Here is a 16,397-nt window from a genome sequence, read left to right on the forward strand (position 1 = left end):
AATAGCTAAATTATAACAATGCATTAAAACACCAAAAGGGGTTCCCGCCCAAAATGGGTTAACTGTCCTTTTGCGCAGATCACGCAAACCTCAGCAAAAAGGACAATATCGATGGCCTCCAACTGTATATGCTGATATATTCTACAGACATGCTGCTGCTTCTTACTCTCAAACCCCTAGACTCAGTTTATCACCCACAGATTCATTACTGGAGTTCCCTTATACGACACTCACCGTTGCATTCTGCATGTCCTCTGTGGCACAGAGGCGTGATAAAACACTAGTATCTTCGACAGCCGTAAATCCCTTTATTGGGCATTCACAACCCTATATATATATATACGCTGAAGGTCTGCGTTCTACTTCTATTCTCTGCAACATTTTGTTTTAAGTCTGTTCTTTTAACTCTTTACCGTTGATTTGAACCCTGCATATTTTTGTTTTAGCACTGTTATGTAAACTCTTGGAGTCACTGCCAACAAATGAATCCTCCATGATTTGCAAGGTTTAAATAAAGCTTTGACCACCAATTTACTATTTTAAGTTAACAACTCTTCTCTTCTGAGGGGTCCCAGTCCCTGGCACAAAACAGATGGGGGGGGGGGGGGGTCCGTGCAGCCAAATACATATCATTTTGGTGGGTCCTTGGCACAGAAACATTTGAGAAGTACTGGTTTTAGAAGGCGTGTTTGTAGAATCGGGACTCAGACCTCAGGAGTCAGGGGTGGTAGGTTTACCACGGATACGGATAGCAGTGTGATGCCACAGCAAGTATAATATATAAGGTCTACCCTATAGGAGATTGAGAATCCGAGAGCAGAGTGTAGTACAGAGTGCTAAAACGAGAAAGAGAGTAATACTCTACACACGTACAGTAGCATCGACAGCTTGTAGCGCCAAGGCGAAGACGTTCTCAACCCCAGGGCTCAAGGTCTCTCGGGAACCTCGGCCTCTAGAGATAATCCATCCACACAGGTAGACTAGCTCTATATACCCCCATTGTGCCAGGCTCTCAGGCTCTCCTGAGATTTGTACGTTTCGCCTATCCAGATAGAAATAAGAAACAAATTATTGAAGGGAAATAAATACTTTATTTATGCCTGCACATTTGTTTGCATTCACCGCCAACGCTGCCGGCTTACTGGTATACTTGATCTGCTTTGAGAAATTGGCAAACAATAAAAAAAAAAAGAATTTTAATACATTTTTGGGCCAAAAATGGCTCTTTTGATAATAAAGGTTGCCCATTCTGAACGGGAACCCCTTTTTTTTTTTTTTTTTACTTTAGCTATTGAAAAATAGCAGATCTACAAGCTCATAGCGCGGCACCGAGTGCCGCGCTACGAGCTTGTAGGTCTTCTATTTTTGAAAGTTTGTGAAAATGTGGCGCAAATTTGGAATATATATTCTTTCAGAGTCTGTGGTCCCTGGAACAACATATTTTTAGATGGGGGTTCCGTGGCAAAATTCAGATAATTCTGGAGGTCCTTGACATGAAAAAGGTTGAGAACCACTGATTATAGAAACTTTTTTTTTTTTTTTTTTAGAAAACTGTCATGATTCGAGCTCAGGTCTAAATGGGTTAAGTGGTTAACATGCATATATATACTGTACTCACCCGCTGCATCATTCTCTCTCTCTCTCTCTCTCTCTCTCTCTCTAGCTGCGGGGCGGCCCTCGTGGCCAGGATGCCACTGCGTGCCATGCCAGTCCACGGTGGTGGACGGTGAGGGCCTGGAGGAGGGGACTGTGTGCAGGAGGCTGAAAGGTGGAGGCCTGCAGCAGCATCACCAGGCAGGAGGAGACATGAACCTCTGCTGGAACGAGATTAAACGCAAGTCCCACAACATCCGGTAAGCTGCCTGCCGTCAAACACTGCTGCTCAATGGTGGGCAGAGAGAAGGGGCATTGTCAATTGTGTTTGAGCTCTGCTGCCGATTGGATTTTTTCGTTTCCATGGGGGACCAGAATGCTATTTCTATTCGCTGTGAGACAATGCTGTTCTTTCCCCACGCGCTAATTGGTGAAAGGATTTGGCTCGATGCAAGTTGCTTTTCATTTTGTTCCGTAGGCAACGTCTACTATTGGCTCCCAGTACTTAACCCATTTCGACCGAGACCGATTCTACAAAATGTCTTCTAAATCATGACAGTTTTCTGAAAAACCCATGTTTTTAGGTCAGTGGTTCTCAAACATTTTCATGTCAAGAACCCCCAAGAATATATGAAATTGGCGGCCGACTCCCATCTGAAAATATGTTGTTCCAGGGACTCCCCCAGAAGCAAAGATTTGAGTTAAAAACGTTCACTCTGAAAGAATATGTTCAAAGATTTGCGCCACATTTTCACGAATTTTCAAAAATAGCAGACCTACAAGCTCGTAGCGCGGCACTCGGTGCCGCGCTACGAGCTTGTAGATCTGCTATTTTTCAATAGCTAAATTATAACATAATGCTTTAAAACACCAAAAGGGGTTCCCGCCCAAAATGGGTTAAAGTACCCAAGCTGTGCTACTCATGCGCTTGGTTGGTTGGTGCGAGCGCTCTACCAACTGAACTACCCGGACACCATAATGTGTCAATTATATTAGTGTACTGCTAAAAATGATAGTTTTCCTTTACATGCATTGCAAACTGGACATGTTGCCACAAAGAAGTCCTGTTCCTGATTGCTAACGGCACTCAGTCATGCTGTACTGCGTCACAGCGTCACGTTACCTGCAGTTCATGTCAATCGGTTATTGGAAAAACCAAGACCAGTGTTGGGAGAAACCGAAGAAAAATGATTGCCGTGCAGAACTTTTATCTTAGAAGCTATTGATGCATGCAAAAATCAACGTCCTTTTATTTAACGATTTCACAGGGTTATCGATAATTATCAATAAACTACTAGGGACCGATGCAATTCGTGAACAATGCAATTAGAAATGCATGCCCCACCTGTTTATGCAATACCCGTTGTACCCGTCAGTCTGTGTCCCTTTTGTGCCCATATAATGGGTCAATCATGCCCCAATCTGGGAACCCATTCTGGGGGAGAACCCCTTTTTGAGTGGTGCAAACCACTCCAACAACCAGCTTTGTCTGTATGTTTGTGTACCTGTGTGCGTGTCCGTGCACAGGTGAGCATGGTTACCATGGTCACTGACATTACGTCAGACCACAGCTGATCAGGCTATATAAGACCTTGCACCACTCAGTTCACACAGGTGTGATTTTTTGTGTAGGAACAGGAGCTAGTTTTGGCCTCTCCCTATTTCTTAGTCCACTGCTTCTGTGTTTAATCCTACTAACAACAACACACGTTTAGTGGCAGTGGTGCTGACAGGTTCTGCTGTTTGCAGAGTCTAGACAGATTACAGTCATGGCCAAATATGGGGAGATCTGCTGATCCAATCGACTGCATCACTCCCTCGGGTCCTCTGCGATACCGAGTTTGAAGTCGAAGGACGCACATAATTATCATCATCATTATCACGCTCCTTTGTTTAGACTCTGGAGTGCAGTTGAGGGGCGAGCCCACGTTTTCAATTTAGCCAAGGTTACAATAATGGACACAATCAAGAAACCTTGTAATCTCCCCATTTCATCTATACCGGCGTGCCCAAAATAGGTTCAGTCAGCGAAGGGCTGCTGGTGTAGCGGACCGGGCACCTATAGGCTGCAAATGCCTATGGTGACACGCCTGGCAGCGTGTCGCGGGTTCGAATCCGGGTGCAGTACTTACAGTTGGGTGCCACCGATATTGTCCCTTATCATTTGACCCATTTAGGCCTGACCTCAAAAATCCTTCTAAATCCTCCAGTTTTCTGAAATAAATATTTTCACGATTTTTCAAAAATAGCAGACCTACAAGCTCGTAGCGCGCCACTCGGTGGCGCGCTATGAGCTTGTAGATCTGCTATTTTTCAATAGCTAAATTATAACATGTTTAAAACACCAAAAGGTGTTCCTGCCCAAAATGGGTTAACTGTCCTTTTGCGCAGATCACGCAAACCTCAGCAAAAAGAAAAGGACAATATCGATGGCCTCCAACTGTATAGGCTGCAAATGCCTATGGTGACACGCCTGGCAGCGTGTCGCGGGTTCGAATCCGGGTGCAGTACTTGGTTTAGACAGTTTTTGGTTTAGACTAGTCATTGGTTTGACCAGTCATTAGTCCCACAACTACAACCTATCTCAAACCTAACCTCCCACGGGGCAGCACACCTAAACCTAACCTTAACCCATGTCTAACCAATGACTAGTCTAAACTAAGTATGCACCCCTCGAATCCCCGACGACCTTTGCTGCGTGTCACTCCCCCAATCTCTCTCCCCAGTTCCGGTCACTCTACTGTCCTATAAAATAAAGGCATAAAAAGTCCCAAAAACTCATCTTAAAAAAAAAGAAAAGGGGAAAAAAAGAAAGAAAAATAAAGTGGTTCAATCTGTTTTTTTTTATTAATATTTAATGACTAATAACAACACTGGATTCATTGGAACGGAGATAATTTTTTTTTGCCGTTTCCTGAAAAGCAGTGGTTTTGGGACAGTATTGACATGCTTTGATCTTCTAACAATGCCACTCGATTTTTGCTGTTTGCGCTCCGTGTTCAGACGATTAGCAGAAGCTATTGTCTGCACACGACGCTGTCATATAATGTATTTTTCAACAGTTACTCCCGTCAGCATATTCATTATTGATATAATAATATGGGCTAACGCCGCCGCTTCAGAGAGACACACATGAGAGGGCTTGCGACTGTAAAACAATTAGCGGGCGTTTGTGTTACACTTTGATGCTTAATAATTGGAAGGCAGCCAGGCTTTGCCGCACCATTTGTTCTTCTCCACTTTCAGCCAGCATTCTATTTACACAATTGGGAGCTTTAATGGATTTACTTGACCTTATACTGTGTGTGCTACTTGGAGGGAGGGTGTAGTTGAAATTAGTGAAGACATCTTCCCCTGCCTGCAGTCCTGTGTAATGGAATCAGTGCAGATGGCTTGCAGCCTTGCGGTAGTTGTGTGGGACAGACTGACACTGCACTCTGACCTGAAATGGCTGAGGGGGGGGGGGGGGGAGTTAGTGGAGCGAGACATGGAGGGAGAGGGAGAGGACAGCAGCAAGGACAGGTATTGAATTGTTGTAGTCGTGGAAGAGGTACTCGCATGTCTTAACTTAAGTGAAAGTATCAATGCTGCGATATAGATTTAACCCATTTTGGGGGCGGGAACCCCTTTTGGTGTTTTAAACATTATGTTATAATTTAGCTATTGAAAAATAGCAGATCTACAAGCTCGTAGCGCGCCACCGAGTGGCGCGCTACGAGCTTGTAGGTCTGCTATTTTTTGAAAAATCGTGAAAATATTTATTTCAGAAAACTGGAGGATTTAGAAGATTTTTTTTAAATTTTGAGGTCAGGCCTAAATGGGTTAAGGCCTTATTTGGCAATATTTGGGCATGCCTGACAAAGAACTCCACATATGGGCTTAATCGGGACACAGTTTAAAAGGCAGGTGGTTTGTGCACATCCAGTTCCTGGCTGGTGCCGGACCAAGGCAATTACAGTGAAAAAAAGAGAGTCCGCACACAGGATTGCTCCAATGGTGTTCTTTTATTGAAACACCATAGTATAAGACACGACGTTTCGACCGCAGGCGGCCTTCATCGGGACACAGACATAATATCTGGGCGGGGCATGCATTTCCAACTTGCATCGTTCCAAGTAGGCCAGTGCTCCAACGGGCAACGCTGTATAGAGGCTCCAACGGGCACCGCTCTAGTTAATACAAATATTGACGAGAGACTTCTCTCATATTAATATACAATATTTATCAATGCAATTCCTATATAGATGATAATAAAACGACCAATATAAGGGGGGAAAAATGTCAATAAATCAACAAATTACAGAACTGGTTGAAATGGATTCAACAAGTCTCTAAGGGGGTTTTCGGAGACCCTGCACCTCACACCATGGCCTGTAAGATGAAGGTCTGTGTTCGCTCCGAGTCTGACGGACATGGGGGGGGGGGTCTTTCCCTCATGTTCATATCGCTTATGGACACATAACCAATCTGGTTATGTGTCTCCTACACACGCGACAATTTCACGGGACCGCGCCCACGGAAACACACTTGTGTTGTCGCCCCTTAAATTGTCGTCGTGCGTACAATAAAAACCGACAACTGCACCGCTGCCCGTCTGAAAAGGCCTTTATTAATCCTGTATTAACCCATTTTGACCTGAGATCAGATTCTAAAAATGTCTTCTACATCCTTGACAGTTTTCTGAAAAAGCTATGTTTCTATGTCAGTGGTTCTTCGATTTTTCAAAAATAGCAGACCTACAAGCTCGTAGCGCGCCACTCGGTGGCGCGCTACGAGCTTGTAGATCTGCTATTTTTCAATAGCTAAAGCATAACGTAATGCTAACACCAAAAGGGGTTCCCGCCCCCAAAATGGGTTAAGTACTTCAGTCAAAGTACAAAAGTATTGGCATCGAAATATACCTAAAGTATCAAAGTAAAAGTGCTCATTATGCCAGAAATGTACCATTTCGAGTTTTCGAAATGTATTCTTCTGAAAATGTTAGATCTTCAAGCGCATCACGACACATTGTGCGCTTACAGATCAAGATCGGCTATTTTCAAATAGCCGGGAATATAGGGTATAGGCCTGACGTCGAAATTAAAAAAGTTTTCTAAATCATGACAATTTTCTGAAAGATTTGAGGCACATTTTAACAATTTAAAAAAAATAGCAGACCTACAAGTTCATAGCGCGCCACTCGGTGGCGCGCTATGAGCTTTGTAGATCTGCTATTTTTCAATAGCTATAAATTATAACATAATGTTTAAAACACCACAAAAGTGGAAATACTCCAGTAAAGTACAGTACTTAGTTACTTTACACGATTATTAAATTGTCACATTTAAGAATTGTTGAGACTAGACACGAAGAAAGATATAGAATGTGGAAAGAGTTGGGATGGGATTGTGTGTGTGTGTACAGGTACTATGTGTGCGTATATGTGTGCGCGTGTGTACGTACGCAACTTGAAAAGGCTGTCTGGTGACTGGTGTCCGGGGGAAATGTGTTTGACTGGATTAGGCAGCAACAGACGGACAAGTGGCTGGCTTTATATAATAGTCTGTCTGACGTTGATTGACGGGTGGCTGAGGAGCCTCCGCTGCTGCAGTATAGCGATGAGGGACGGGAGACAAGCTTATAGCGGCTTGCTTTCTCCTCTCTTTGAACTGTCACACACCTTATATTCAACACACAGACTCGCACGTCGACTGGCATTCCTCCCCCGTCTTCCTTTTGTTATATTTCCTTTTAGTGACACAACGTTCCTGAAGATATTATATGTGAAAATGACCTGCCAAAGATAAAGAGCAAACACTCTGAACCAATTTAACCCATTTTGGGCGGGAACCCCTTTTGGTGTTAGCGTCATGTTATGCTTTAGCTATTGAAAAATAGCAGATCTACAAGCTCATAGCGCGCCACCGAGTGGCGCGCTACGAGCTTGTAGGTCTGCTATTTTTGAAAAATCGAAGAACGACTGACACATAGAAACATAGCTTTTTCAGAAAACTGTCAGGATGTAGAAGACATTTTTAGAATCTGATCTGATCAAAATAGGTTAATAATTTGCTGCTGTTATCAGGCTGCCATGGTGCTCTGGAATTGTCAACTCGACCTTTAATTGGACAGAGAGTTGAGCGTTTGGAAGAGCGCTTCGAACCTTTAGACAGAATCATTCCACTGTTCTCTCCTCTCCGCAACGTACCGACCACATATTAGTTGCTAATATTGACTGAAAGCAGGCGTTCTGATATCAGCGGTTGCAGGCAGCCGTGAATTGATTTCATGCAGGCCCAGAGTAGATAGGATGGATGCCGATGGTCCACGTTATATACTTTATATTATGCTATACGTTATCAGTGTAGAATGGATTTGGCGATGAACGAGACAACCACTTTGTTACCACATTGTGCTTCTAAAGTGTGTTGACGACCATGTGTGTGGTTTCTGCAAATGTATTTTACTCTAGCTTCGATACAATTCTGATTGTTTCATTAGAGGAGAATGCAATAATTGTTGTGTTTACTTATGTCAGTGTTTAAAAAACATTACATACTGTATCTAACCAGTGAGACGCCTGGGGGGGGCAAGAAGCGACCTCGCGTATCTTGAGTGTACAGGGTGGGATGAGGTCAGATCCAAATATGGAATGTAAGAACAGGTCAGCAGCACCATATATGGAGATCTAAGGGTGGCAGCTGTACCTGTATTGAATATACAGGGTTTGATGATGGCCCAGGTAGGGCCAGGCCTTAACCGTTTGACCGCTACCATTATTCAATCCCTCCGCCGCGTCCTGCCAGGGTTTTATCGCACGTGACACTTACTTTGAAGAGCCAAATATCCGTAATCGCATTTTACTATGAAACCATTCCATGTGTGTTGACGAAGCTGGTGCTTGTTCTCTCGGTCGGTGGTGGAAAAAGTGGACCGCGAGTATCACAGCGCCTGCTACAGGCCGTTGAAAACGCTTGTCTGTGACAAAGCGACCCCTGCAATGTCGCTTCTGGAGATAAAGCCGTCTAAAAACAGGGCAGGCAATGTAAGTGGATGCGCGGATTGCGCGCGCATCTTCAAAATGGCCACGGCCATTGGCTCAGAAGCATAACAGAGCTAACGAACGGTAGCTTTTAATACGATCGTATTAAAACATGCATTAAATAATACATTTCCGGGTGTGGCACCGTACGCTATTCTACGTGTCTATGTTCCTGGCAGGCCTCGTGTTAATTCATTTCGGGCCTATTGAGAACTCTTAGTAGTAGTTCGCCGGCTGCACAAATAACTTTGGGGCGGGCCCGTCTGGAGTTTAACCCATTAAGGCCTGACGTCGAAATTCTTTAAAATGTTCTTTTAAATCATGACAATGTTCTGAAAAACCTCATGTTTCCATATCAGTGGTTCTCAATATTTCATGTCAAGGACCCCAAAAATGATCTAATTGGCTGTTCCAGGGACCCCCCCCCATGAGCAAAGATATGAGTTAAAAACATTGGCTCTGAAAGAATATATATTAAAAGATTTGCTAAAAACTATGCGGCCCCTGTCTAAAGCATCTACAAGCAAAGACTTTGAGCCTTTGGTCCAACCAAAAACGGAGAAGGACAAGTTAAAGGAGTTGTTTCCTGCACTATGCAGTGAAGCCCCTATAGGAAGCTACTGGATGAAGATGATGTGAAAGTAGCAGCAGATGCCATGAAAGAGTTGGAGATGTTTATGCCCAGTGTCAGTGGTTTGGACTCCAAAAGCAGCAAGAGAAGGTCAGACAAGGAGAGGCGACACAGCAGGAGTCGTAGCAGAAGGCGAGACCAGGATAGAGACCGGGATCGCAGAAGACGTCACCGCTCGCGCTCGATATCGAGGTCGCGCTCCAGGGACCGTGACCATCACAGAGGCGACAGGGAGCGAGACAGAGATAGAGACCGTAGCAAGCGGCACGAGTGGTTGTCCCCTCCAAGAAAAAAAATCTGAATATTATTCTCTCGCCTGATATCATTGAAGATGTGCTAGGACGTGTACACACGTCCTTTTGAATCCGTCGGTTGGATTGGACGCGTCACCCTTTGGATGGCAGAAGATCCACCAAGGACAGCTCTACTGGAGTCCGACTTATGGAGGTTTGAAAATCCTCCTTTCAACTGCTTTACACCGTGATTATATTTTCAATCCCATAGCTGGAAGCGGTGGGGCGTTGCCATAGGAACCAACCAATGTCATTTGACCAACCAATGTCAAATGCTGCGGTTGGACTCAACCATTATATAGACAGAGTATACATTGATCAAGATCTGATATTTTTCAATAGCTAAAGCATAACATAATGCTAACACCAAAAGGGGTTCCCGCCCAAAATGGGTTAATTGCCTCTGCTGTCATGGTATGGGTGTGTGTGTGTGTGACTGGATGAATGTGACACAACAGTACTGTACATTGTAAAGACAAATGCTTTTGACAAAAGCGGCTATTTGAAATACAGACCATTTTTCCTTTCCAACACGTTGCCAACTTTATGTTACTTCAAGCTCATGTTTTAACATGATGCACATTTGTGTTTTTAGGCAATCATTTTAGCTTTTGCTCCGGGGGGGGGGGGGGGGGGGGGGGGGGGGCTTGTTGAATCCCTCCACATATCCTCATTACATGCATACATACTGTAGTCTCTTAGCTAAAACAAAAATACACACAAATTACTCTTAACCCATTTTGGCCTGACGTCGAAATTTAAAAAATGTCTTCTAAATCATGACAGTTCTCTGGAAAACCTTATGTTTCTGTATCAGTGGTGCTCAAGGACCACAACAATTATATGTAATATGCCTCCGCCCCCCATCTGAAAATATGTTGTTCCAGGGACCTCCCCAGAAGCTTAAGTTAAGTTAAAATGTTCACTCTGTAACAATATATTCAAAGATTTGAGGCACATTTTCACGATTTTTCAAAAATAGCAGACCTACAAGCTCGTAGCACGCCACTCGGTGGCGCGCTATGAGCTTGTAGATCTGCTATTTTTCAATAGCTAAAGTATTACATAATGCTTAGTTAAAACACCAAAAGGGGTTCCCGCCCAGAATGGATTTAAAGGACCTTTTCAACATCTCTTCGTTTTGTTTTAAAATATTTTGATTTGTATTATCGTGAGAACAATGGCTTCCATTTTTTGCATTGCAACTTTTCGGGGAAAAGAAAGCCTGCCGTTTCTATTAGCTTGGATTCCCCATCGATGATGTCACTGAGCTACCCACAGAGACACAGACTGAGTAGAAAAAAACATTGTGGGTATTTTATCATGAACATTAGTGAGGACTAATGTTGCTCTTGGAGAGGGACGCCTGGACGCGACCCGACTACGGATAAGCGGTTGAAGACGGACGGATGGATTAGTGAGGACCAAATTATAGGAAGAGAAGTTGAAAAGTGGTGAAAGTGGACCTTTTAAAGGTATATTCAGTGATTTCACTTAATTCAAATATCACTTATTTCTTATTTTTTGGATAATCCTCCCTACTATAAAGTGTGCTGACCATATAAGGAGTTCCTCCCTGTCCCCAGTGAGCCCCTGGGGTAAAAAAAACCCTAGTTTCGGTTTGGGCTTTGGGTGGCAAAGCCTTCATCCAATCAGGATGAGAGGGGCCTTCCTCCAATCATGATCGAGTGGGGCGGGCCTTGGTGAACGTGCTGTTGGTCTGTTGTACTTCCCCCACTGTAGAGCGTGTGCATGTGCACATCTTGTTACCGGGTGGACCAGGTTTTTTTTCCAAATCACCCAAATCACTGAATGCTCCTTTAATAAACCAAAGGATTTAGGTATTTTACATGTTCTGAATTGCAATGAGCGAGGTTACAGTATACACACATGTACAATGTGAAGCATTCTCGAGGTGTTTGGCTGTACTACGCTATGTTACTGCAGTGCCCGCACTGTTTTTTGTGCAGAATGCCCTCTGGGGTTTGGTGTGGGTGGCACAGTGGCATGGCGGGAATGTGTTTGGCACATGGCTTGCATGACTGCAGAGGGCCCACCCGCCCACGCTTGGAGTCTGTCGGACAAGGACAAGGAAAGACGTCTGCCTCGAATTCCTTTTCTTTCCCTCAGTGCTCGCAATGTCATCTCCACACACTGCCTCTATTCGGTGCATGTCTCTCTGACAGCCCATCTTTCTCTCACTCGTCCCCTTTTCGCTCTCTTTATTCCTCTCTTTGCTCTAACGCAGGGGTGGGCAACTGGCGGCCCGGGGGCCACATGCGGCCCCCACCTTCACTTAATGCGGCCCGCATGTTAATATCAGAATACTGATATAGTATTGATTTCAGCTGTTACAATTCCAAACCCGCTTTAATTACTTCATGACTAGTATTAAATGACTAGTACTTAATGACTAGTATTAAAATGTTATTGTCTTTTTGTGTCCAATGTGGTTATGTTAACAGTTCATAAAGTTAACATAACTGTAACTAAATGCTTTTGAAATTCAATAAAAAGGTTACTTTTCAGGATTCCAATTCAAAAATAGCAAAAAACTATTCAGGTTTTCAATTCAAATGTAGCAAAAATAGCTGATCTATAAGCTCAAAACGCGTCGCATTGCGACGCGTTTTGAGCTTATAGATCGGCTATTTTTGCTACGACAGTATATGCACTGTGGCCCCTCTGGAGTGAGTGTGGAAATATATTGGCCCTCGCCATCGTCAAAGTTGCCCAGCCCTGCTCTAACGCCTACGTTGTTTGACCCGCTCTCCTCCGTTTCCTTAACCCGTTTAGGCCTGACGTCGAACTTTAAAAAAAATGTCTTCGAAAAAGAATGTTTCTGTATCAGTGGTGCTCAATATTTCATGTTCAAGGACCCCAAAAACTATATGTAATTGGCCACCGCCCCCCCCATCTGAAAATATGTTGTTCCATGGGGGACTCCCCCCCCCCCCCCAGAAGCAAAGAGTTGAGTCAAAATGTTCACTCTGTAATAATATTATATTCAAAGATTCAAAGATCCACATTTTCACGATTTTTCAAAAATAGCAGACCTACGAGCTTGTAGATCTGCTATTTTTCAATAGCTAAAGTATAACATAATGCTTTAAAACACCAAAAGGGGTTCACGCCCAAAATGGGTTAAAGGACAACTTGACCAAGGTTCATGTTTTAGGTAGTTATTTAGAGAAAGTAAAAGATGAGTGTTCATTATTTTTTTCATTTGCTGCTTTCTTTTGTTTTAGGGATTTTAGCAGTTTTTGACAGGGGTGCAGGGTCATTCGAGCATGGGGCTAATTTTTTGTTTTTACAATTTCTTTTTTTTTATTATTATTTACTATAGTCCTAATAGACCCCAGGAAATTACATCTGGCCACAGAAGAAAATGTGAAGGTAGCCTACTGGGGGGAAGCCACACTATGTGTGTCATAGGCTCAAAATGTCAGTTTGACAAAAAAGAAAAAAATACACCTTTAGCCCCATGCTCGAATGCCCCCGCCCCCTGTCAAAAACAGCTAAAATCCCCAAAACGAAAGAAAGCAGCAAATTAATAACAAATTGAAAAAGTGCCCTTCTGGGCACAGGTCAACACCAGGAGGATAGGACTGTGTGAGATGTTTGGCAAAATGTTTAGTAATATAAACATGTTTTTTTGTTTTAGTTTTTGGAAACAATTTTCTTCATTTTGTTGAGGAAATGCAGAGCCAGATCACTCATAGCATCTCTGAGGATAGAATTCTGGATGAGCAGGACATGTGCAGCATTTTGAACGAAACGGGCCACTCCTGAAAACTTTGGAAGGCAATCTTAGCCAATCAGTGTAGAATCTGAGAAATCCAACAGACTAGTCTTGATCACATGACTACAGAGATCATGCGGACCGATTTGCGTGAGATTTGGATGAAATCTGTGCGACTAACATAAGCAATGTGTTTTTCAGAAATCGGCCTCATGGTGGCGCTATAACCCGGCAGAGGTGGAGGGATGCAGGGACAATGTTTTTCCATGGCCTCTAGGGAGTGCGCATACATAAGTTGTATACAGATCGATGCAGTTATAGCTAAAAACAGGAATTGGCCTGTTATAGCGCCACAGTGAGGCTGATTTGGGGAGAAAATTGTGGCATGTTGTCCTCGGCCTAGTGGAAATGTGCGTGTATAATTTCACGGAAATTGCACACTGTGTTTGTGATTTGTGGCATTTTGTTCGAAACGGACCAATCGTGTGAGCTTTGGAAGCCAATCTTAGCCAATCAGGATGGAAGATGGGAAATGGTGTCGCTCCGTGTTGATCACATGACTATGGAGATAGTGTATACCGAATTGTGTGATGTATGGATAAAATGTGTACGAGTAATCTACAGAAATGTGTTTTGCCTAAATCGGCCTCATGGTGCCGCTATAACAGGCCGTTGAGGAATATTTGGGGCAGAGGTTCGTCGTTGGCATCCAGGGAGTGTGTGTGCAAAGTTTGGCATGGATCGGGCCAACGGTGGCGGAGATTAGCTGATAACGGACGGACGGAAGGACGGACGGACGGACGGACGGAAGGAAGGACACACACACACACACACACACACACACACACACACACACACGGACGGAGTGCAAAACATACTCTCTCCCCATGCCTTCGGCCTGGTGAAGACAATTAACACTCATCTTTTACTTTCTCTAATAACAACCTAAAACATGAACCTTGGTTGAAAAAAACTAAAGTTGTCCTTTAAGGGTTTTTTTGTGCACATTCTGGGCTCTCAGCCCTCCTTCCCCCTCTGTATGCTGCAGGAGTCCCTGCTACAGCGCCCCCTAGAGTCACTCGGAGCTTTAGTGCGGGTGGCCTGGGGTGATGCTGCGTCCCACTTTCTCTGTGCCCTCCTCCCCCTCAGGCTATACCTCCCCCAGCCTGCAGGCCCCATCGAGCTCCAATTACGTGTTAATAATGAGTTTATCTACCTTTCAGGGTCAGGGCGGCTGGAGGGGGCTCTATATGATTGGACAGCAGTGCGCCGCGATACCATTGGATGATTCGATCAGAACAACAGCGTTGATATATTATTCTCGACGGCGAGAACAAAGGGGGGGGGGGGGGGGGGGTCTGCGTTGTTGTTGCAGGATGGTATATTAATCCATTTTGACCTGAGATCAGATTCTAAAAATGTCTGTTTGAAAATGACAGTTTTCTGAAAATGTTTCTATGTCAGTCGTTCTTTGATTTTTCAAAAATAGCAGACCTACAAAGCTCGTAGCGCGCCACTCTGTGCCACGCTATGAGCTTGTAGATCTGCTATTTTTCAATAGCTAAAGCATAACATAATGCTACCACCGAAAAGGGGTTCCCGCCCAGAATGTGTTAAGATGTTGCTTGTCTTTGCAGTTTTGCTCAACAGTGCTGATGGCTGCTGTTTGAACGTTTGACCCAGATTATTACCTCTTACCTCTGTTTGACCCGTTCGCATTTTTAAAACAATGCTCTATTTGTCAGCCAAAGGAACCCATTGTGACGTCTCCCTCACTAGAGCCAAGAGAAGACTCCCTGCTGATCCCTCGCTTGCGACTCCGTTAAAAGCACGGCCGTTGACACCATCACTGAATGACGGCAGGTCGGCCCCTCGGTGGGTGGGCAAACAATGGAACGGAAATTGGAAATCCGTATGATGGTGGCGGTGGGGGGATTTCTTTCCTGTTTCCTGGGTTGGCAAAGCAAATTAACTCTCAAATGCTTTAATGACGGAAAACAAACAAATGGAACATTAGAACCCCATGAATAATTCAAGTCGACACTCTTGTCTGTGTGTTGTGCCATGTGCGTGCGTGCGTCTGTGTGCGTGTGTGTGTGTGCGTGCGTGGCGTGCGTGCGTGCGTGCGTGCGTGCGTGCGTGCGTGCGTCTGTGCGTGCGTGCGTGCGTGCGTGCGTGCGTCTGTGTGCGTGCGTGCGTGCGTCTGTGTGCGTGCGTGTCTGTGTGCGTGCGTGCGTCTGTGTGCGTGCGTCTGTGTGCGTCTGTGTGCGTGCGTGCGTGCGTGCGTGCGTGCGAGCGTGCGTGCGTGCGTGCGTGTGTGCGTGCGTGCGTGCGTGCGTGCGTGCGTGCGTGCGTGCGTGCGTGCGTGCGTGCGTCTGTGTGCGTGTGTGTGTGTGTGTGTGTGTGTCTGTGTGCATGTACGGTCCCGTGTACCAGATCCTTGGAATTAAACTATGTATGAGAGAGGAGCACTGAACTGTGGCCATGCCGGTGATCTGGTGCAGAACAAATCAGATCACTGCACAAAAGTCTTGTGCAGCTTAAAGCTCAAGTTATACTTAGTTGTGCCTACAGTGGGTCCAGTGGCATCCACCGATAGCGGGAGCAACAAGCGCGTGCACGACACGTTGCAGCGTGACACGGCACACACGCTTCTGAGCGTTTGTTTTCTTTCGGTGCACGACACAGACGCGTAACTAAGTATGAATCATGCTTATAGAGACGGTGTTGATGTTTTTGGACCCCGTCTCTATCTTTAACCCATTCTGTACGTACGGGAACCCCTTTTAGCTATTGAAAAATAGCAGATCTACAAGCTCGTAGCGTGCCACCGAGTGGCGCGCTACGAGCTTGTAGATCTGCTATTTTTGAAAAATCGTGAAAATGTGCCTCAAATCTTTGAATATATATTATTACAGAGTGAACATTTTAACTCGAATCTTTGCTTCTGGGGGGAGGTCCCTGGAACAACATATTTTCAGATGGGGGTCGGCGGCCAATTACATATAATTTTTGGCGTCCTTGACATGAAATATTGAGCACCACTGATATAGAAACATAAGGGTTTTCAGAAAACGGAAGAGGATTTAGAAGACATTTTTTAAGGCCTAAATGGGT

General features: G+C 44.6%; 1 protein-coding gene across 1 annotated transcript in view; it reads left to right on the forward strand.

Annotated features, from left to right (window-relative positions):
* The first annotated feature begins 1,758 nt into the window (after positions 1–1,758).
* Positions 1,759–16,397, forward strand: part of drp2 (dystrophin related protein 2) — a 201,813-nt gene continuing 187,174 nt past the window's right edge. Inside the window, exon 1 of the mRNA XM_079520405.1 lies at positions 1,759–1,853. Within this exon, the coding sequence (XP_079376531.1) occupies positions 1,807–1,853 (47 nt within the window). The 5' untranslated portion in view covers positions 1,759–1,806. The remainder of the gene's footprint in view (positions 1,854–16,397) is intronic.

The sequence above is a fragment of the Electrona antarctica genome (genome assembly GCF_951216825.1).
Source record: "Electrona antarctica genome assembly, chromosome: 1".
Taxonomy (NCBI): domain Eukaryota; kingdom Metazoa; phylum Chordata; class Actinopteri; order Myctophiformes; family Myctophidae; genus Electrona; species Electrona antarctica.